Source organism: Corythoichthys intestinalis, chromosome 3 (assembly GCF_030265065.1).
Source record: "Corythoichthys intestinalis isolate RoL2023-P3 chromosome 3, ASM3026506v1, whole genome shotgun sequence".
NCBI lineage: Eukaryota > Metazoa > Chordata > Actinopteri > Syngnathiformes > Syngnathidae > Corythoichthys > Corythoichthys intestinalis.
In genome coordinates, this window is record NC_080397.1 from 2227859 (window position 1) to 2251145 (window position 23287).

The 23287-nt window shown below is 41.9% G+C and overlaps 1 protein-coding gene across 4 annotated transcripts in view; it reads left to right on the forward strand.

Annotated features, from left to right (window-relative positions):
- Nucleotides 1–18476, forward strand: part of rnft2 (ring finger protein, transmembrane 2) — a 100927-nt gene extending 82451 nt beyond the window's left edge. For 2 of the 4 annotated variants that reach the window (XM_057831117.1, XM_057831118.1), the window contains 3 exons: nucleotides 51–116; nucleotides 15593–15694; nucleotides 15767–18475. In XM_057831117.1, coding sequence (XP_057687100.1) covers nucleotides 51–116; nucleotides 15593–15694; nucleotides 15767–15901 — 303 coding nt within the window. In that variant the 3' untranslated portion in view covers nucleotides 15902–18475. Of the gene's footprint in view, nucleotides 1–50; nucleotides 117–15592; nucleotides 15695–15766 lie in introns of those variants that run through there. The other 2 variants (XM_057831119.1, XR_009062676.1) reach the window with 2 other exon arrangements.
- Nucleotides 18477–23287: the final 4811 nt, after the last annotated feature.

Consider the following 23287-nt stretch of genomic DNA (forward strand, 5'->3'; position numbering starts at 1 on the left):
GTTTTGTTTTTGCGTGCGTGTGTGTGTGCGTGTGTGTGTGTCATCTGCAGTCATTTGACATCTGTGGTCGAGCGTCATCGCTGCGCAAGGCGCTGGTCCTTCTCTGTCACTCTCAGGTAAGCCTTGGCTGCCTTTCATAAACCCTGATTTGCGAACCCACTTTTGAGGTCAAAATGAAATTATACAAAGGAAATCCTCAGTGATAACTGTTGCAAGTTAATAAATTCAGTAAGCAAATGTAAGGGTGTTCGATTTATCGATTTTGAACCGAAACAGACTTTTCTGGTTAAAACTATGTTAAAAATGTTCAAATCGCTACGTTCGATTTTCAAAACTGCACCATTTTGGTTTATCTGAGCCGCCATAGTTTAATCGGCATTTCCGCTTTCTCCCACGAGAGCGCGCAGTCTAAACAACAAGAACAACAACAAAAATGGCTACTTTTGCCCAGTGAACTTTGAACACAAATTGCATAACGCCATGAGTAAGTGTGTTATCTCATGATGTACTTGTCAGGCAGCAAGGCAGGTGGCGGTGAACTCAGAAAAGGTTTTAATAATAACAAAAGCACAAAGTACAACCAAAAGTACTGGGGATCAAAAATGCAAGGTTCAAACAAAACTTACTTTATCGGAGGGACTAATACAAGAGGGCTTGGACAGGACTTCGACATCGACATTGACATAGACAATGACGCAACAAGGAGTGAAAAGAAACTGGGAGCTTATATACACACAGAGACGAGGGGTAACGAGACAACAAGGAACAGATGGGCGACACAGAAGGAGGCAAGTTGGCAATACACTAGGAGCAGGAACAACAGGTGAAATCAATGGGCAATCACAGGAAAACACTAGGAGGGAACCAATACAAAACCTAACAGTACCCCCCACTCAAGGGACGGATCCCAGACGTCCCAAAGAGAAAAAAAAATCCCAAACACGTTAAGAAGATGGATGTCTGGAGGAGGGAGCAACAGGGCTAGTCAGGCGGGCGTCCAGAACGCCAGACATGGGCAGATCACACAGGTCGATCGGGTGGGCGCTTGGGGTGCCAGACATTGGGCAACCGCACGGATTGATCAGGCAGGCACCCCGGACGAGGTAGGACTCTGTCGTTCGTGCCGCCAAGCCGTGGCAGGAAGTGGGGAGCAACGTCGTCGTCATCATGAGGCGAGTCAGGCACTGAGTCGTCTGCTGGCGGAACAGCGTCTGGGTCGTCTGCAGTGGGTTCGGCGGAGTCTGCTAGCGGGACAGCAGCGGAGTCGCAGGAGTCTGCTGGCGGTAGGGGTGGACTGGTAATCTGTGGCTTCTGGAGGATCACAGAACGGCTGGTGCCATGGACGGCCGGCGGCCGCCATTCATTCTGCATCACTGTTTGTATCCCCCCTATACTCTGATTATCTACAGTTCGCATCCAATCCGACAGGTGGCAGCAATGCACCTGGCTGTTCAACGCCAATCTGATAGAAGAACCAAGAAAGCACAGAGTAGCCTTCATTGGTTCCTTACTTGTGGAAGCAAAATAACGACGAGCGTTAATGCACAATATAGATGGTGGTAGGAAAAAAAGAAAAAAGAAGGGTGGCCCGGAGAAGGTTAGGGAGAAAAAATTAAAGAAACTGGAGAGCGAAGCATTAAAATGTCATAAGTTGACAAATATTTTCGCAAGCAGCAGTCTGGCTGCAACGCAGGGGTGGCGTTAACCGAATATTTTCCGTCGTTGACCGATTTTTTAAAACGGTGACGGAAAAAACTAAAGTCCATCTGTCATTTTGACAGGTTGCAATTCACACCCCAGACCACAGGGTGGCGAGTGAGCATATGAATTAGCTATTGTCTCTCTTGATGCATGACGTCGTTGGCCTTACTCTGAAAAATGTCAAGGCAACTGAGTGTCCGAAGTTTCTTCAAAAAGCCCCAAAACGACGATGGTGTTGATAAAAGAGGTGAAAAAAACAGGGACTGCACAAGCGGGCACGCAATTCAAGTCCATGCGCACCAGGAGGAAGGTGTAAGACTCCGTTGAGGCCACAGCAGCTGAACTGTTAATTTCATTGTTCCATATGTAGCCTAACTACTGGGGCCACATTCATCTGTTTTTGTCACTGCGGAGACAAAGTTACAATATTCATCTGCTTGATGTGTGATGGCACGGAGTGGATTCTCTGTTAAGCTTGTTCGGACAGAATATTAATTTAAAATGAATGAAAACTAAATACTATTAAATATGTTGAAGCGGTATGCAATGTTAAGAGTCTTGTTAGCTCGAATTGCTGTGTCCAGCCGCTGTAGCTCTGCTGCTCTCTGTGAACTCTCTATTCAAGCCGGAACGTGCGCGGCTCTTAAGTGCCTCTGTCACGTGACTGTGTCGTAGCCGGTAACGCGCTCGGCCAAATGGAAACACAAGTACGGAAGGTGAATTATGCCAAGCAAAGGGTCACCACAATGTCATTATCATCATTTTAAAAATTTAAGTGACGGGTAAAAATAGATTATGACCGGATTTTTATGACCCTGTCAATCAAAATGACAGACAACGAAAAAGTCTAGCGCAACCTCTGCTGCAACGGCCACGTCGGGTAACAATAGCCCAACCCCCGTCGATGGTGAGAGTGGGAGCGGCAGCCGCTCTGACGTGCAGCCGGTGCAGGGAGAGAGAAAAGAAGAGGGAGGGGGTAATAATAAGCTGGTGGAAGTTCCCCATACAAGCGCAGGGCAAGTAAGTATGGATGAAGAGGGTTACTTGCTCGGTATACTGGCAGTTGTTATCCACCAGGTAGCTACATTTTAAATGAAATAAATGACAATTAAAGGGTTAGTGCCAGCTAGTCCATGTACCCGTTTGATATCGTGTCAAGTTACAGTATGCTAGTCCTACTATCCCTCTCCTAAGAAAAATATTTTAGCTGTAAAACAACGTATGCACACGCAGCAGCAATATTAATTCAGAAGAAATATAAAATATTAATAAAATGAATGGTTTTACTTTAAAGTTTAGGTAGCTAAATTGATATGATATATATTTTTAATCATTTATATATCGTTTTGTTTTCTGGTTAATACTTTCCAATGAAGGTTATGTATAAAGGATTTGTCTTAAAACGTTTATTGTATTTTCATTGAAATTAATTATTTGTGTGGCAAGATTAATTATGGCATAAACAATGAAGTCATTTTATAGACACAGAGGATAGGTGCTGTTATAATCAATTGGATACAAAAAACTTGCTTTACAAAATAAATTCTTTAATTTGTTTTTTCATGGTTGATCTTAGCGCTAGGGCAGAAGGTGAATCCAATTCCAGTTCAGCCTTGCAGTAGTTTGAGCGCTCCAAGTCAGACAGTCACAGTCTAGACACATTTTTTACTTACCACCCTCAGAAGAAGACAAAACACCTGACTGTACAAAGAGTATTCATACGCAAAGATGGCTTTGATAGAAAATGGCTAACATACTGCGAAGAAAATAATAAACTATATTGTATATGTATAATAATGCAAGGGGTAGTTCTTCATAGCCGCTTCATTTTTCTCGAAATTGATGCATTTTACAATAAATGTAAAAAAAAAAAAAAAAATTCTCCCAGGGGTGCATGCCCCCGGATCCCCCTAGAGGGTCTGTGTTTCCCTTCTTACTGCTATTCTTGTGGCCTGGGCTGAGTCAAAGTCCAGGGCTGCTTTTTGATCCCAGTCCGCCCCTGGCTGGCGGGACAGCAGCGGAGTCGCAGGAGTCTGCGGGCAGGACAGCAGCAGAGTCGCAGGAGTCTGCGGGCGGGACAGCAGCGGAGTCGCAGGAGTCTGCGGGCGGGACAGCAGCGTAGTCGCAGGAGTCTGCTGGCGGGACAGCAGCGGAGTCGCAGGGGAAAACAGGAGTGGGGAGTCGGCACGGGCACAAGACTGCGGGGAGTCGGCGCGGGCACTTGACTGCGGAGAGTCGGCGCGGGCACTGGACTGCGGGGAGTCGGCGCGGGCACTGGAACGGAGGCCAGACAGCGAGGTGCCGGGACAGGGACTAGGCGACGAGGCGCCGGGATGGGCACCTCGGGCAGCTTGGACGTCGGCGCGGGAGGCCTGGACGTCGCCACGGTAGCTTCAGGAAGCCACGACGTCGGCACCGCTGCATGCCGTCGGCGTTGACGACCACGCCGAGGCTTTTGGCGAGTGCCTTCAGGTGGCAGAACAGCCTCATTAGGCCGCAATGAGCCTGGGCAACCCCGCAGACCACCCCGGGGGGGTCCCAGATAGATGGCCCAACGGGATCCCAGGTATGAGTCTCTGACCAGGAGCTCCGAACGGGACACAGAGGTAGTGGGGTAGAAAGAAAAACGATCAGAGGAAACAGGCTGTGAAATCAAAATCAGGGTCTGAGTCAGAATCTGAGAATAGGAGATCATATAAATTATGATCCTCCTCAAAGTCCGAAAAATCTGAATCCAAGAAAATGTTCTGTGGTCGGCAGGTGGGCCGAATTTGGGCTAATGGCCGTCGGCGTGCCTGTCGAAAATGGATTTTTCCCGCTGGGAATTAGTTGCGTCATTCTGTCAGGAAAACCGGGCAGGAAGGTGGTGTGGACCCAAATGCATTGAAACAAAAGGCAGCAAGGCAGTAGGGATGGGAGGATCGATACCAAAATATCGATATTTGGATCCAGCGCGTTAAATTTTAGGTATCGATCCCCAAGGAAAAGTATCGATATCTGGAATTAATATATTTTCTTTGTCAATTTTTGGGTATATTTTTGTGCACACTTTTTGTACTACTTTTCCCTTTCGCATTCTACACGCACGTAAGCAGTGCACACACATAAGCAGTGCACCGGCGTGTGCTCCCACCCCCATTCACGTCCCTATCCTGTGTCGAACAGCATGCTTTTCCTCCGCCCCTCTCACGCCTAATTTCTTACTTAACCTTATTATTATTTCTTATTCATTTCTTATTATTTCTTGTGAGTTTGTTTCATATTTTTATTTTTTCATGAAATGTTTTCCATATTTTTTTTATGTTACAAACTAGTAAATGCGTGATTTCTTATGTTTTGTTGCTACTTATTTTTATTTTGTTAAAGGTCTGTTTCAATTATTTCAAGATGTTTTTTAAAATTTATTTATTTTTATTATTATTTTTGTTTTTATTTCAAAATCTGTTTGAAAATGGTGTTAATAAAATAAAATTCAAAAACAGCAAGTGACTATTGATTATTGGATTTGTTTTTAGTGATCTACCATTTGAGAGCGGTAACATGCTACTATTAATTCGTTCTTTAATTAGATAAAAAATATTTAACTTAGGTAGATTAAAATTTGATCAAATACAACGTGTAGCAGGGAAATGTTCTGTGCATATGAATTTAAGGGTCATGGTTAAAGGATATGAAAACGCAAAGGGGGTGTGAGACATCAATAGAACCGTTATGTGCCAAGATAACAAATATTGATAAAGTTAACAAAAAAATCAATCACATTAATGAGCAATTATCGAAAATAGATCGAAAATGACGAACATTTCCGAAAGTGTTCCGGAAACAGCCGAATGGGGCGGAGACATCATAACAAGGAAACAAAAGGTCGAGGCAGGTGCCATCATTGTTTATTGACGAGAGAGTTCGTATTTTATCAAAAAATCGCTAAAATGGTTCAAACCTGTCATGCTATGTGATTTACAAATAGCCATTTGTCGCAATGTAGTACCCATGAGTTCCCGAACGCGAGAAAAAGAGCTGGACTACGCATACAATGAGTAAAGTTCGTCAGTGCTAAGAGGGCTAATTTTGCAATTTTACAGGGAAATGGGAACCTGACGAGCCAGAAGATGTGCCTACAACCTCAAAGAAAACAAAATTTATGCTACTTCCCAATCACTAAAGACCCACGAACTGCGAAGGAGTGAATTCGTGACCCGTATGTGAATAAATCGAGTGATTCGAGCATGTCTATGGAACAGGAATATCAGCTTGTAGAGATCGCAAATCACGGCGACTTAAACGTACATTTGAGACAACAACTCTACCGAAGTTCTGGATTAAAGTCATTTCGGAATATCCCGACATCGCTAGGAGCGAGCTGAAAACTGTGCTACAATTTCCAACATCGTGTATTTGTGATGCTAGCTTCTGTTACTCTCCCATCTCGGGACCATCTCGTCTCAACGAAACAAACTCAGCCCTCCCACTGATTCAGCGGGTGAGTTGTATTTTTTCCCTGCACTTAACACGACGGGGCTAAAAACAAATGCTATTTTATATTTGCTGTATTTTTCTGCCGCACATTGCCGGTGTTCTGACAAAGTTGGCATGCGCGTAACGTTAAAAAGGACCGCGAATGCAGCGATTCCTAAGTACACACTACAAACTTTCTTTAAAGAAAGGAATATTAACTTACGTTTGCCATGTTTGGCGCACACAACAACTGCACGTAGCCCTCTCATTTAAAGACTTCGCCGTGTCGTTAAGCGTTAATTTACGCCATTTCCGTGTTGCACATGTATTTTTGTGATGTAAATAGTTTTTAGCACCATTGGATAACATTGAGAGTCCAACTGAATATAAAAGTGGGACACCGGTCCGTGAAAAAAAGACCCAAATCACACCGGTCCGTGGTGCAAAAAAGGTTGGGTTGTTAGCTGTACACAGCAACTGCAAGCTGCGCTCTCACTGTTAACGACTTTGCCGTGTCGTTAAGTATTAATTTACGCCATTTTCGTGTTGCACATGTATGTTTATGATGTAACTAGTTTATTTAGCACTTTTGGATAACATAGAGTCCAACTGAATGTAAAAGAGGGCTTTTTCACCGCCACAGCAGCTTTGGGAGCAAAATTTTATAAGGGAGAACATTTTGACAGAACACCGGCTGTTTCCCGAAAGTGACGTCACGCACACAATATGCTAGATTTCCGGCATCTCGGGGGTGGGTCCTTTTAGCTTGATAATCGACCTAATTTCTATCATTTTCTTGGTGTTGCGATGTGTGTAATTACACGAAGTGGCATGATATGAATTCAAAAGGCATGCGTTGATGGATAAATGATGGAATATTAGCATTTCGCCAGGTGTTGTCATACCCTTTAAAGAGTGAGACTGACTAATCAGAGTTTGTTGTTGATGGATTGGTTTGTGAGTTTGAGGGAAACTGCTTTGCTAGTTATTAAAAGCAGCAGTTTTCCATTGCAAAGCATATTTGACACAAAGAGACTTAATAGTTTTTGAGTGCTTGATGTAGTTGTACATTAGATTAGGTTGTTCTGTATGTATATGTATGTGTGTATATATATATATATATATATATATACTTCTGGTATCGATATTGGATCGGGATCGCAATATTTGGCTTTGGTATTACTTGGTATCGAATCGAATCCAAAAACACTGGTATCGCCCATCTCTACAAGGCAGGTTGCGGTGAACTCAAAGAACGTTTTAATAATCACTAGTGATGTGCCCTACTGTGGCGAGGCGCCGATGCGTGTGCCGAGTAAACCGGAAAAAAAATCTGCAAAGCGCGCATCGAGGCATGTGTTGATTACGCTTGTGGCCACGCCCGAAGCCTCGGAAGGCACGTTGCTACGTCCGAAGCCTCACGAGACGGGCTTCCTGCGTCATCGCCAACACAAAGTTTCGCCGGTGATTCGAAATTAAATGGCGCACCGAGACGACAATGAGCTGACACTGACACACCCAACTCGCATCTTCAAACCTAAATTCAATCGGATTTGTTTTGCAATGGACGCACTGTCCAACATCGAAAAAGAAGAGAACATCCCCTGTCTGGGATCATTTTGAGCAGTTCTCTCCTAAAAAGGAACAAATTATAATAACCAGTGTGAATATACAGTATATTGTAAATTATTGTGACAACACAGTGTATCCCTCGTTTTAATGTATTTCTTCTACTTGCTGATTTTTCAAAAGGTGAAGTGCAAACCAAGAGAACACTTCATCTATGTTGAGGCATTGTACCCTGTCCTCATCCGTCCTTTGCGAAAGAATATTTTCAAAAGCAGGAGAAATCCTATCTAAAAAAAAAATGAAACCGTTTAAAGCCAAAAACTTTGGAAATTAGGAAAATTTTCCTCAATAAAAATGAATGAAAGGTGTGTCTTGTTCCTTGTTTATATGTCAATGTCTAAAATAAAGCAATCATTCTTTCAAGTAGAGCCTAGATCTTGAGCTCGGGTCGGGCCCAAAATGTCACTCATTTACATTCGGGTCGGGCTGAACTTCTTCTATCGCTAACTTTTTTTTTTTAGAATAAATGTATATTTTATTTTAGAATAAATATATATTTGTATATGGATGTTAAACTAAGGAATACTTGTTATAAAATAAATAAATTGGATAAAACAGAGAAAGGGCGGCGTCATGAGCCGCAGGAGAGCCAGTGCATTGTTTGCGCACATGAACGCTCTGGGGCTCTCCGCGAGTCTGCAACTCTGCATCCTGATATTTCCTTTTCGAATTTCGATATGGATATGATATTAGTCAAACATCTTTATTATCATTTGTTTCGGGGGCCGCACCTCTTCGTGCAAAGCAGGACTGCGTGGTGTTCTTTAAAATGTTCTTATTTTGTTTCAGTGCTCCTTAAGGCAGGTTGTTCTTTTGTTTGTTCTGATGCGAGTCATTAAAATAAAGAATGTTATTTAAAAGTATTTTAGTTTATTTTTGTATATGCTGATTTTCCTCTCCTTGTCAGAGAGGTGCGTCCATGAGAGCACAATATCCCACACAGAAACATATTTAACAAACCTATCCAGCGTTATTTCATTGTGTACATGCATTTATTATGATCATAAAAATATGTAGACTATTTAAACATTAAGAAAAATTGCGTTCTTTTCTGCCAACTTGAAATTTAAATAAATGTCTGTTGCTGCATTTTGCCAAGGAAATGACGCATGAACTATCCACCTGATAGAACAGACATACAAATATGAAAGATATAAATGTTTATTGAATATGCATTTTACAGTCTTGTTCAACTGGGAGAATTTGTTACAAAAGACAGGCTTTAATTTGTTATCATAATGCACATAGGTGTTGTCACAAATGTGATCACACAAAATGCAACCATTTTCCAAGCAGTGCTCTGTCCAGGTCTGACTGACGCATTGCATCCCTGCATTTCCTCCTGCTGGGTCCTCACAAATAAAAAATAAAATTTCGGCTTTTTTTTGGGCTCGGGGATACAAATAAAAAACTACAATTTCGGGTTTTTTCGGGCTCGGACCTGAAAGTTAATTGCTCGGGCCGGGTCAGGCTGGATTTCTTAGGTCCAATCTAGGCTCTACTTTCAAGTAACACATGCACGCACATTCATTCACATAACAACTCCCTGCCCTTTTGACCCCATCAAAGCCATGGTATTATTTTAATCACTCTGTCTGTCATGACATTTATTTTCCACATGAAGGCGCAATAGAACAAATGAATCCTCGTGATGCTTCGGCCCAGGAGCGAACCAGTTTGATGGAAAGCCTCATTGCTTCATGATGCTTCAGTTTGCCATCACTGATAATAACTAACAAAAGCACAAAGTACAACCAAAAGTACTGGGGATCAAAAATGCAAGGTTCAAACAAAGCTTACTTTATCGGAGGGACTAATACACGAGGGCTTGGACAGAACATCGACATTGATATAGACAATGACGCAACAAGGAGTGAAAAGAAACTGGGAGCTTATATATACACAGAGACGAGGGGTAACGAGACAACAAGGAACAGATGGGCGACACAGAAGGATGCAGGTTGGCGATACACTAGGAGCAGGACAACAGGTGTAATCAATGGGCAATTACAGGAACACACTAGGAGGGAACCAACACAAAACCTAACAGTACTCAAAGTATTGTTGTACATGTAGAAGGATTGCAGTGGATTGTCAAATAAAACATGCAGCCTTGAAACGCATGTAGAAGGATTGAAGTGTATTGTCAAATAAAACATGCAGCCTTGAAATGTTGAGCACTTCCTCATGGACTTTGTCTGCACACTTTCATGTAAAACACAACAACAGACAGTAACATAGCGCCACGTATGGCTGTGTGTATATTGCGCTATACCACAAGTATAAAAGTTTGTGTCTGTCTTGCTGTGTGTGTCTGTCCCTCTGTCTCGTTTTCCTGTCAAGATTGCTGCTACTAAATTACAGTAACTAAAGCCATGCGATGTTATTTTTTGTTTTAATACAATAAAATATTTTGGCAAAATGCATAGGTCTGCATTTGAAAATGGAATCTCTATGCACATTGTTCATTTGCCCATTAATGTGTTTGACCTGACGTCTTTTGTAAAGATGAGGTGCTCATAAACCTAAGGAATCATTCCGTTTGTCACCTTCACTATTTGTGTTTGTTTAGACGAGGGGATTGCCACCTTGCATATTGTTATTATCGAGTGACGGTTTTGCACTAATCATTCATTTATGTAAGTAAGACCAGAGAGAAATATGGCAGCACATCACCTTGAGCCAGGCTGCCCACCTACTTCACCTGACTGACTGGCTGGCTAGCTGGTTGGCAGACTGACTTGCTGACAGACTATTTGGTTTACAGACTGACTGACTGCCTTTACTCATGCTTGATCTTTTTTTTCAAATTGTATATCCATTTTCCTCTTTCATTAGCGCTTTAATTAAGAACAGCTGAAGTATGTTGTATAAATAAAATGCTTTTAGTCCCAGATTAAATCAAAGTTGAATTGACCAGCACTTTCCCTTCTAATAAAGAAAAAATAAGTTTAAATAGAAGACATTCCGAAGACTTAATTTTGCCAAGAAATCGGGTTTGGGAGAAAATAATCAGGATTTTTTTTTGTTAGCAAAATCATCAAATTCACCATCTGATAGTGAAGTCTATGGCGAAGTTGAAAAGCCCTAAGCAGATGTGACAATTTTACCTGATCGACATTCAGCACAGTCACACGCAGTATTTTGTTTCTGTTTCCTAAAGTACAATAACAACACACATGTCCATGTGACACAATGCTTCAAAATAAAATTTACCGTATTTTTCGGACTACAAGTCGCTCCTGGGTATAAGTCGCACCAGCCATAAAATGCCCAACGAAGAGAAAAAAAAACATATCTAAGCCGCACCGGAGTATAAGTCGCATTTTGGGGGGAAATTTACTTGATAAAATCCAACACATAGAACAGACATGTCGTCTTGAAAGGCAATTTAATATAAAAATACAATAGAGAACAACATGCTGAATAAGTGTAAAGTGCATGAACAACGAAATGCGAAAATACTGTCCTCACCAGGACGCTACGGCTTGGTCCTGGCTATTCAGCGGGCTAAACTCCCAAACGATGATGCTGGACGGGTTCGTGCAGGTGCAGGTGCAGGTTCGTATCAACGTAAATAAATGATAATTAGGTGTTTTTACAACAATGACACAAACGGTTAGCATGCGCTCGCTAGCATTAGCACATCGTTCAAACAACCACACAACTGGCTCGAAGTGTCCGATCGCGGGTGGAAAACACACAAGAACAACAGAAAAGATTATACACACAGGTGTTGCCTCTGTAGAGATATTTTACGAGCATAAACAATGAACGTAGTTTCGCAGCCGTGTTTCTCTCTCGCACACTTGCCCACTTATTCAGAGCTACGTAGCTGTCGGTCTTCTTCTGGTGTGTGAGCGATCTTTTTTCACGTAAACAAGTGCGAGTGCGCCCCCATGGGGCGTGAAAACGCCACAAACTAAAAGCATGCATTTCAATACAAAAAGGTCAATAATACAATTGAACACACATTGCTAAAGGCAGAACGCAAACGTGGCCATAGCTATTAAGAGTTATTCAGATAACTATAGCATAAAGAATCAAATCAAATCAAATCAAATTTATTTATATAGCCCTTTACAAAACCCGAAAGGTCCCCAAAGTGCTTTACAACAAAGACAAACATGGCACATAGTAAATAAAAGGCAGGAAAGTATTATACAATGACATTAGGAAGAAAAGAAAAGAAAAAAAGAAACGAAACATCGCATCACGATTAGTCAGACAGCAAACAAAACAATAAAACAGATAAAATCCGAAAACATTAAAAACCCTAAGGAAATAAAACCAGGCTAAACTAATGTTGGGGAAAGGCGAGTCTAAAAAGGTGTGTCTTTAAACGAGATTTAAAAAGGCCCAAATTTGTAGTGGTGCGGATCTCCGGGGGAAGACTATTCCATAACCTGGGTGCAGCAACCGCAAAAGATCGGTCTCCCCACTGTTTGAGTTTGGACCTTGGGACTTGCAAATGAAGTTGGCCGGTAGAGCGAAGAGTCCTGCCAGAGTTACGGATGGTTAAAATTTCTGATAAGTAAGAAGGAGCCTGGCCATTAATAGAATTAAAAACAAACAGTAAAAGTTTAAAATCAATTCTAAAATGGACTGGAAGCCAGTGGAGCGATGATAGCACGGGGGTAATATGTTCACGTCTAGGTGTATCTGTTAAAAATCGAGCAGCAGCATTTTGAACAAGTTGGAGACGAGAAACTGAGGACTTGGGAAGACCAACATAAAGTGCGTTGCAGTAATCCAGCCTCGAGCTTATAAAAGCGTGAATTGCTTTTTCCAGGTCGTGGCGAGTAAGAAAAGGCTTCACTTTGGCCAAGAGACGGAGCTGGAAAAAACTTGCTCTTACAACAGAACTAATCTGTTTTTCAAAGTTGAGCCTGCAATCGAATATCACTCCGAGATTTTTAACATGTGTTTTAGAAAAGGGAGCCAGAGTGCCAGGGTTGGGCTCAAGGGCATTTAACATAGAAGGTGTGCCAAAAGTAATATATTCAGTTTTGCTTTCGTTAAGATGTAAAAAGTTTTGCGCTAGCCACTGCTTCACATCGGATATGCACTCCATTAATTTAGTGAGAGCAGTTTGTTCGTTGGGTCTCAGGGGGAGATACAGCTGCAGGTCATCAGCATAAAAATGAAAAGAGATATTATGTTTTTTTATAACTGATCCTAAAGGTAGGAGATAAAGTGCAAAGAGAACAGGCCCTAAAATGGAGCCTTGTGGCACCCCACAAGACAGAGAGGTTTGTGAGGAGGAAAATTCCCCAATCATTACTGAGAAGGTCCTATGTTCCAGGTACGATTTAAACCACTGTAGAGCTTTACCACGGATACCTATAAAGTGTTCTAGACGAGATACAAGGACTGTGTGGTCGACTGTATCAAATGCTGCTGTGAGATCTAGTAAAACAAGGATTGCTGGGTTTCCATTATCTACAGAAAGGGAAATGTCGTTGTGCACTTTTAACAGTGCTGACTCAGTGCTATGTCTGGACCTGAAGCCTGATTGAAACTTGTCAAGGATGGAGTTTGTCTCTAGAAATGTTTGCAATTGAATAAAAACAACTTTTTCTAAAACTTTAGAAAGGAAAGACAAGTGGGAGACGGGTCTAAAATTGGACAGCACGGAGGAGTCGAGATGGGGTTTTTTAAGAAGGGGTCTGACTACAGCCTGTTTGAAGGCAGCTGGGACAGAACCGGTACTGAGAGAGTTATTTATAAGAGCCAGCAGACTTGGTCCGAGGCAACTAAAGACTTCCTTTAGAAGGCCAGCTGGAATTATATCTAACGGACAGTTAGTGGGTTTCATGCCACTAACTATTTCAGATAGAGATGACAATGAAAGGAGATCAAATTGTTCAAAAACAGTGAGCAGTTCTGGAGGATGTAGATTATCTGATGAGATACCCGAATTGCAGACATTTTGCCTAACCGAAGAGACTTTGTTTTGAAAGAAAGCGAGAAACTCCTCACAAGTGGCACCTGACACATCAGTTAAGACAGTGGGATGCGGGTTTAAAACAGAGTCAATTGTGTTAAAAAGCAGTCTTGGATGGCTGGAGCTGTTATTTATAATAGAAGATAAATAATTCGACTTGGCCTGTTTTAGGGCCTCCTGATAGGCAGCCAAGGTGTCCCTCAGCAATTCCAAAGAAACATGGAGTTTGTCCTTTTTCCATTGACGTTCAGCCCGCCTGCATTTTTGCCTGAGCAGGCGGGTATAGTCATTAAACCATGGAGTGGCTTTGGGTTTGGAACTTTTTAGCCGTAGAGGGGCAATGGAGTCCAAAACAGCAGTGCAGGTGGAACAAAAAATGGAGAGAAGACTGTCTGAGCAGACAGGAGAAGGCAGAACGGCGTCAGGATGCTGCTGTAGGTCTCCAAATGCAGTCACAAACTCTCCTGCTGTGGATGGAGTGATGCGCCGGCGGTAACAAGCTGGAGAAATTTGCTTTTCTGCAGACAAAGGGGCAGCAAAGTCAAAAATGATGGGAAGGTGGTCCGAGATGGCAGTATCCACTATTTCTCTGATGGAGACTGAAAGTCCAAGCGAAATCACCAGATCCAAAGTGTGACCATGCTCATGAGTTGGTGCATTCACAGACTGAGTGAGGCCAAATGAGTCCAGAAGTCCTTTAAACTCATTCGCCAGCTGATTTGCAGAGCAGCAGACGTGAATGTTAAAATCCCCGCAAATTAAAACCCTGCCAAATGTTGGAATAAAGTCTGATAAAAACTCAGAAAACTCCTGGATAAAATCCTTGTTAAAACCAGGGGGCCGATAAATAGTGGCACAAAGCAATGGGGGAGAAAGCCCGATAGAGAATAACTGCAGTTCAAAACTTGAATAATTATGAGCAGTTATGGTCCTACATTTGAACTTGTCCTTGAATACAGCAGCCAGGCCGCCACCACGGCCAGACGCTCGCGGGGTGCTGAAAAAACAGCAGCCAGATGGGAGGAGCTCCGAAAAGGCGCTGCATTCACCTGGTTTCAGCCAGGTCTCCGTTAGAAAAAGGAAATCCAAATGATGTGTCGAAAAGAAGTCGTTCAAAATAAACGTCTTATTCGTAAGGGACCTTGTGTTAATTAGCGCTGAGTGAACCAGGGAGTGCTCAGCTGTGGGGGTGAAGCCGCGGAGCGGGCGAAGGTTCCCCGGCACAGAGCCACGCAGGGAAAGCCTCACCGGCCGACAACGCGGAAGTAGCGTCCCGACGTCCCGGTTAGTCAGCCGAAGCCACCGATAACGGAACTCCAAGGAACTCCGTAGATCATATCCCTTGAAGGCAGTCAGGGGTCTAGCCGGTGGATGATAGCGATCGCAGCGATAGGACGCCAGGTAGGCTTTTAATTTGACTGCAATTCCTCCCCGCTTTCCACGTCTCCGGCGGCGGTAGGTACGAGGCAACCAACAAGGAAGACGCCGTAGATGTGGTGGTAAAAACGCCAAAAAAGGCGGCGGTGACTTTGAGTGACTAAAGAACATGCTAACAAGTTTACCAAACCATCAGTGTCACTCAAAAACACCAAAATAACATGTGAAATGATATCATAATGTGTTAATAATTTCACACATAAGTCGCTCCTGAGTATAGTCGCACCCCCAACCGAACTATGAAAAAAACTGCGACTTATAGTCCGAAAAATACGGTAATTGGTCCCAATTTATTTAATAACAAAAAGTCACACTTTCAATAAAAAACAATGTATGGTCAATTTTCAAAGACATGATTTCAAATAAACCTTTTATTTTTGCACATCCCTTTTTGAGAGAGTGTTTCTGTTGAAATATTTCCAGAGTTATGGTATGCGGGCAGGCAGCCAGCAGTGCAGCGATGCCGGTGACATCTGTGCAATTTGCCAGGCAGATTTCCGTGAGCCTGTTGTTCTATTGTGTCAGGTAAGAAGTGAAAGTTTTTTGGGGGGTTTTCTTGGCTAAATAATGATGGGCTTTAATTGAGTTCCTCATTAGCATGTTTTCTGCGAGGACTGCCTGAGCTCCTGGTTGGATCGGGAGAGAGTGTGCCCACTATGTCGCGCAAATGTCGTAGAGACGCTCCGATGCTGGAAGGACGGAACCACCTCTGCTCATTTCCAAATCTACTAAACCTGTATGGTGACTATGTGCTCCTTCAAAAAAAGTTCCAATATTACAAGAACAAAGTTGTAATATGATCTACAATGTGAAAAAAGCATAAAAGCCATAAAGTGAGAAAGAAATGGTCATGCTACGAAATTGAAGTCGAAATATGAAACGTAACAAAACATTTGCGTATGAAGTTGTATACAGTATTAGATGGGAAAAGCACAATGATACAAAGGTAACATCATAACATCATGACAAGGCAGAATATTAAGCAAAAAAAAAAAAACTAAGTAGTAACATGAAGCATACAGTGGAATGAAAAAGTATCTGAACCTTTTGGAATTTGTCACATTTCTGCATAATATCACCATCAAATGCGGTCTGATCTTTGTCAAAATCACACAGATGAAAACACAGTGTCTGCTTTAACTAGAACCACCGAAACATTTATGGGTTTTCATATTTTAATGAGGATAGTATGCAAACAATGACTTTATATTTTGTGCCACCCCCCCACCCCCCCAATGGCAGCCATAACTTCAACCAGACGCTGATCAGTCTGGCACATCGATCACGACTAATCTTGGCCCATTCCGCCTCATAAAAACAACTGTAGTTCAGTCCGATTCCTGGGATGTGTGGCATGAATTGCTGTCTTTAGGTCATGCCACAGCATCTCAATGGGGTTCAAGTCTCTACTTTGACTTGGCCACTCCAGAACGTGTATTTTGTTTTTCTGAAACCATTCTGAAGTTGATTTACTTCTGTTTTGGATCATTGTCTTGTTGTTCGCTGCCACCCTCCCACTTCAAATGGATTTGACGTCTACTATTGAAATTGAGAGAAGAACGATGAAAAGAGCTTGTTTTTCTGTTTATTAGTTGTATCATAGAATATCATCCAATGATTTCTTGACCACAATAGTTGTTGTATCGCCATATCGTGAAATAATTGTTGTTGTGAGGCTTGTATCGCAAATTGTTTCATATCGGAAGGTACCCAGAGATGCCCGCCTTTATTTATTACCGTGCACGGTCACACGCGCACAAAGATGGTTGCCAAACATCTTGAGCACATCTCTATTGATTCATCTTTTTGTAATATTACGCAACTTTAATAACTGCATTATGATTCCTTGTGATGTACACTTGACTTATAAGTAAAATTTAAGTTTGTGAGCTCACCTTCCAAAGTATTGTTCGCTTTATTCAAAACCATTCTTACATTCATCCTCTTCAGACTGTAAATACAGTAGTACTGGTACTTATATGAGATAAGAAAGTAGGACATATCATCATGCATGGAAACATTTGAACTTGACGTTTAGGTAGAAACTACAGTACAAACTTACAGTAGCCTACAGTTCATATAGCTTCATAAGAAAAAAGCAGCCAGAGACCTTCTTGCTTAGTAATAGTAAGTATTCTGGTCGGATGATTTTCATTTTCTCTTAAATAACAAGATTTTTTTTACAGGCTGACTGACTCATATTGTTGGTGGTGGTGTGTACACTATCATTTTGATCTACAGTATGTTTTTATCTTTATGCCTGAAACATCATCAGACCACTAAACCTGCACATAGCTTAAAAATTTTCATTCAAATTTTGAGGAATATATATTGTATTGTACAAGATTAAACCTGCTTAGTTACATTAAGCTTGACCGTGCAGTTTCTGTCATGTTTACATCTCAAATGACATCAAATATAATGAAATACCCTGCACAAAATGATGGCTAAATTTGAACAGTCATTATGTTAAATGTATCCACAGTTAGAAACTTGTAGTTCTTATAAGATAAACGCAATTATGAGTTAAAATAATTTGAAATTGATCGTTTTTATACAATTTGTAAAATTAGTTTAACTCGAAGGTCGCCGTTGTTGTGGTCACAGGGTGGTGACGTCACATGGTTACGCTGGCGGACTTCCACAGTATAACCCAACCCTTTAAACCTAAAAAGAACATTTATGAGCATGACAGCACTGTCGATATTTCACAAAATGAGCAGCAAAAACAAGATGAACAGGGAAGACGGGATGATATGTGACGAGAGTAGGAAAAAAAACTGTTTTCTGCCAAAATGTGCTGGCGAAACGTCCTACAAGAGGCAAATTTGACACCCAAAGTACTACCATGCGCTTTCAGCTTGTTTTGTTTAGATGCATATAGACAGAACATTCTAAATATGCCTTAAGAAAATACTTAAACGTAGTAATAGCAAAGAAGGGTGGTTTAAATATGCCACGTGACTATAATGTGGTGAACAGATCAACAATCTGCTTTAAAGCTACCGAAAGAAAACACTACGCTTAAAAGTATGAGAGGGAAACGCATGCAAAACGTATTCAAGGCAATGAAAAGTTAATAAAAGACTCACTAAAAACACAAATAGTAAGTACTCGCCGCTTTTAACCGATTAGCGCAAGTGTTGGACGTCTTGCCGCGTAGAAGGAATTGCAGCAACCCGGTAGCATTCGTCGAGTTTCAGTGACAATCTACGTCAGGGTTCACGGACCTCGGTGCCACTTTTCCTGTCATGTTTTCCACGTCTCTCTCCCCTAACACTCCTGAATCAAATGATTATGTCATCAGCAACCTCTCCAGATGCCTGATAATGATCCTGATTATTTTGATTCAGGTGTGTTGGAGGAGGGAGACATGGAAAACACAACAGGAAAAGTGGCACCGAGGTCCGGATTTAGTGAACCCTGATCTACGTCAGCACCCCGAGCGTCCATAAAACATGGCGCCCTCCGTAGGTCAAAACATGGACTAAATATTATAGATTTTAAAATCAATGGCAATATTTTATGTGTTTCTAATAACATATTTTAGTAAAAGAGAACAATTGTGGCTTATTAGAGCTTACAAGTCTTTAAGTCTGAGGTTCCCTTTAAACAAAACATGAATCTTCTCACAAATCCAATAACCGTTAATTTACTTTTTTTAAACTTGTCCTGTTCAGCTGTTTGACATGGAGAATGGAAGTGTAAGTGTCCGGTTGGTCTGAACAGTTTTAATGTTTCACATTGAGAGTACGACATACTCCCATTGTGATCATTCAACATACCTCGTTTATTATGACAAAGCAGCGAACAGGAAGGGATTATGGGGCATCAGAAGAAAAGAAACACAAGAGAAGAAAGAAAAGAAACACAAACGACAACAAAACCATGCGCAGCACAGCACATCCCGCAGCCCAGCAAAGGAGTCATCGTCACCCCCCCCGGAATCCAGGGTGGTCCCCCGGGCCACCGGCACTCCCATCAGGGATTGGAGGGAACGCACCACCAACCCTATGACCACCCTCACCCCCGTCTGCCCACCCGGCCCACGAGCCTCAGCCCCCCAACCGGCACATCATGCCAGGGGATCCCCAGCTGCCCACCAAGCCCAGGGCAAGGCAGGGTCCCCCGCCGGAGCAGGCGACATCCAGCCGATACACCGGCGTCCAGCCAGTGACCCGCAGTGGAGCGCAGGGCGGATACCCAGTCAGAGAAGAAAGGGGAAAGCAGAAGCAGGAGAACGCCGAGGAGCAGGTAACCTCCCCCTACTCCTACGGCCGACAGCCCAGGCAGAGGGGAGGCCACGCCCCGGGAGCCACGCCAATAACTGGTAATTTACAACAAATAGTTTTGCCTTTTGATTTGCTTTTCACATTGGAACATGAAATTAAATTCGATTCATTTCACACCATTTCTATTTTTGTTTTCATATCATTCCAATGCATCCTTGCCTCACATGCTATTTTCATGCCGTACAACGTGACGCAAATGTTTTTTTTTTTTTTTTTTAAGTCAACGCAGTGCACGTTACACGTAGGTAGGTCTTTTTTACTTTTTCATACCAAGGGGGTGTCAACCTTCCACTGAGCAAACCAGCTTCTCCTCCCATCAGATAGAGGACTATCAGTTGAAAGAACTGAAATCAACCCTGTATATTGGGGTCTAACCAGCCCAAAACCTGTTCTAAAACGTCACTTTCCCTAGATTTAGTCAGCGTCCAAAAATAGAGCCCTGCGTGTCCTATATATGCATCGAATCTCCTCTTGTGGGTTGCGAAGTATCCATTGGTCCCACATTTGCTAAAATGTTCTTTAGGAATGCTGGCGTAGTAGCATTCCAACAGCTCCACGTTATCTTCTCTTGTCCAACTATGTCTTGTTTCAGTGGCCCATTTCAAATCAGGGTGCCCTTGTTCCCTAGAAACTGACGTGGACCTTGTTGACGTCCAAGCCGGGGAGGCTCTATCTTTTCCGGTGCTGTGGTAGGCCTGGCAGCTTTAAGTGTCTTAGTAATAGTATTAATTCTAGAAGGATAAAGTAGGAACAGTGGCACGGGAAGTGGGGTGCAAAAAGAGAAAAAAAAGTGTTTGGTAGATATTTTTTTTTGGGGGGGGGGGTTAAAAATAAATAAATGAAACATTTAAACAATAGTATATTTAACTTTGGAGATTATATGTTGAAAAAGTTTTGTTTGTTTTTACCACCCGACACCTTGCTTGCTGCCAGGTCACGTTGAATAAGACGCTATTGGAATGGAAAAGTTAACTGTTGACAGAGGAGGCGTTAACATGGCACAATATAGAATTGATTTTTTTTTTCTTTACAAAAACAGCAAAATTTTCTCAAATTCAATTTGAGGGGGAAAATAAAGATGAATATGACAATTTATTATAGTGCCCAGCGAGGAAAAGTTAGGTGCAGATTTAAACTGTGGAGAACTTCAACTAGCTTGCATTGTAGCCATATTATTGTTTGTTGTTGCTGTTGAGCTGCTGCCGTGCAGAGCGCTGTTGGATATTCGTGTGCAATTTATTTGAGTCTTGTGAAAAGTGGGTGTTCAACCGAGGCTGATTGAAGCTTTTAGTTTTCAAATGTGTTTGTGAGTCATTGCGCCATCTAGCTGCCGGGATCTGCATTATAATACACTGGCGCTTTTATTTCCAATACAAAAACTCCCGACACGTACTGTGAGTGAAATAGAACGCTATCTTTGTCGTAGACTAGTAGTAGTATGTAAACGATCCTGCATGCCCATGCCTTGTATGGAGAACAAGCGCGAGCATGACAAATTTGGACCGAAATGGCTGTTTTTGGATGGGAAAAATAAAATAGTATGCCCAGCACCCCCTGCTGTGAGTGACTTCAGGCGCCCCTTAGTGGGAACAACAACAACAAAAAAGGTTGGAAAAACCAGAGTTGAGAACTAATATCATTGGGGAAAGCATGTATATTTTAATATCAATGTTATGAGTAATTTGATGAGATTTTCATTTTTGTATAAAATACTTAAACTTAATTCGTCATTGATGTTACAGCGATTTAAAGTTGTATTTGTAACGGATTTTTTAGATGGCTGCTGAAATTGCAATGTGATTCAAACTCTGTTGAAAAACCTTTTCTCCCAGTTTAACCGTCTTTTTTTTTGTTTTTTTTTAATTCATTGTCATTCACCTAAATGAGTCAGCGTTCCTCACAACCCAGAGAGAATGAAACTCTATATGTGACTAGGGAGGAGAGCTGCATGTTCAATCTTCATTAAACAGCCTCCCCTCAGGCACCGCAGAAAACATCCCTTGGAACGCTTGCCATCCTTGTTTTTGTCCGCAGATGTGCTTGCAAGGCGTCTGTGGACTACAGATAGGCATTAAAATGCATTACAGAAAAAGGTTGACAAGTTGGAATTTCAGTTACAAGGGGACGACAAATATGTCAACTTCAAAGGTAAAATTGCTGTGGCACCAACAAAAATCACTTGATAAAAATGCAAGAAATTAGTTGTAGCTTGGTGAGAATAAATGTGGAATATAGCTCGGGTAGAAAACAAAGGCACAATGTTCATAAAAAGAATCCATTTGAAATGTGAGCGGAAAATAAGCAATGATTTACGTGTACAGTGTAAATAATATTTGCAGCAAAAAAAAAAAGTATCAATCAGTTACATACGATGTAGCCAGAAACAACCTTAACATTACAAGAATAAAATTGGAATATTACATTTTAAAAAGCTGCAAGTTTCAGTACTACACAGAAAAGAAATCAGAATTGAATGTTTTTGATCAAGGAGTAACATTAAATTTCAACTTGTGACATTTCTAGAAATTTGGACTATTCCCCACAAAGCTACAATCATGTGAAATGAATGTGTAAAGATTAAAGTCATGTTCAGAGAATCAAATTCCTCACATTGCGAGAAAGAGGTCAAAATGTGGGTTACAACCATGAGAACGTTATGCATGCATTTCAATTTGTCATCAATTACTGTAGTGCAGGTACTTAATTATTTTCTGTTACCCCCTTTAGGAAGTTGGTTAATATTATCTAAATGTTAACATTTGTCAAAAAAAAATTTTTAGAACTACATTTGTGTTGTTGGCAATGTTTGGCATGTTTTGCAGAAAGAAAAAAAACTGGTATAGTTTATTAGCATGATGTGTGTGTAATTTCTGTACATGATGCCATAATTCATTTAATCTTTCAAATCTTTCTGTTCAGAAGCTAAAACACGGAGAATGGGAATCTGCGTGTAGGCTGAAGACATATTTAATGTGCCACGGAGTTTGTTGTACTCTCATTCTGGTAGTCTATTAGGAGAAAGTAGCGGACAGAAATGGGTTTTGTGAGGGACAAGCAGAGAGGAAGAACAAACACAAAAAAATACACATGCTACCAATCGGTCTTTGTCAGTCACGTGCCCAAACTAGCGGACACGCCCCCAGGCGCCATTTTGGGTGTACCGCGGATATAAACAAACCAGAACAAGTAGCTCCGACGCCACACATTACTGCCTCCAACTTCATCCTTGGATATAACTACTTCGGTTACAGTATCAGCGCTTACACATTTGAACAGTTTAAGAACTATAAATCTCTCGAAACTTACAGACATTTCACGAATGGCTGGGTGCAGGATCTCTTCGCTATTTCGACCGCAGGACTGCGACAACACAGAACGCTAAAGAAGACTTTTGGATCTGCTCTCGTTGCTCTTCTCAGAAACATGATACAGCTCTTACTTGAACATTGTTGAACTTGAATTGTACCTTGAATATCATCTTAAACATCACATGACTAAAACAGGTGAAGAAACTGTCATAATGACATGCAAATTCTTGTATATTGCACAATATATTTTCTGTGTTGCCATGCAAAGATGTGCACTTCTCTCAATGCAGTACTTGTCATGTGAAGTGGGACAAATTTACTTGAACACGTTATTCTACAACTAGTGTTCTCCAGGCCAGGTCGCCAACTGTTGAAATTCGCCCCCCCGGCCCAGACGCACCCGGGAACAGCACCAGCCAAAACAAGTGCCGCTCGGCTGACGCTGCCTCGCGTGCGCCCGCCGGGAAGGCCGAATTTCGCGCGTCCTCTTCTTATTTTAACCCTTTGTACTGACTCCA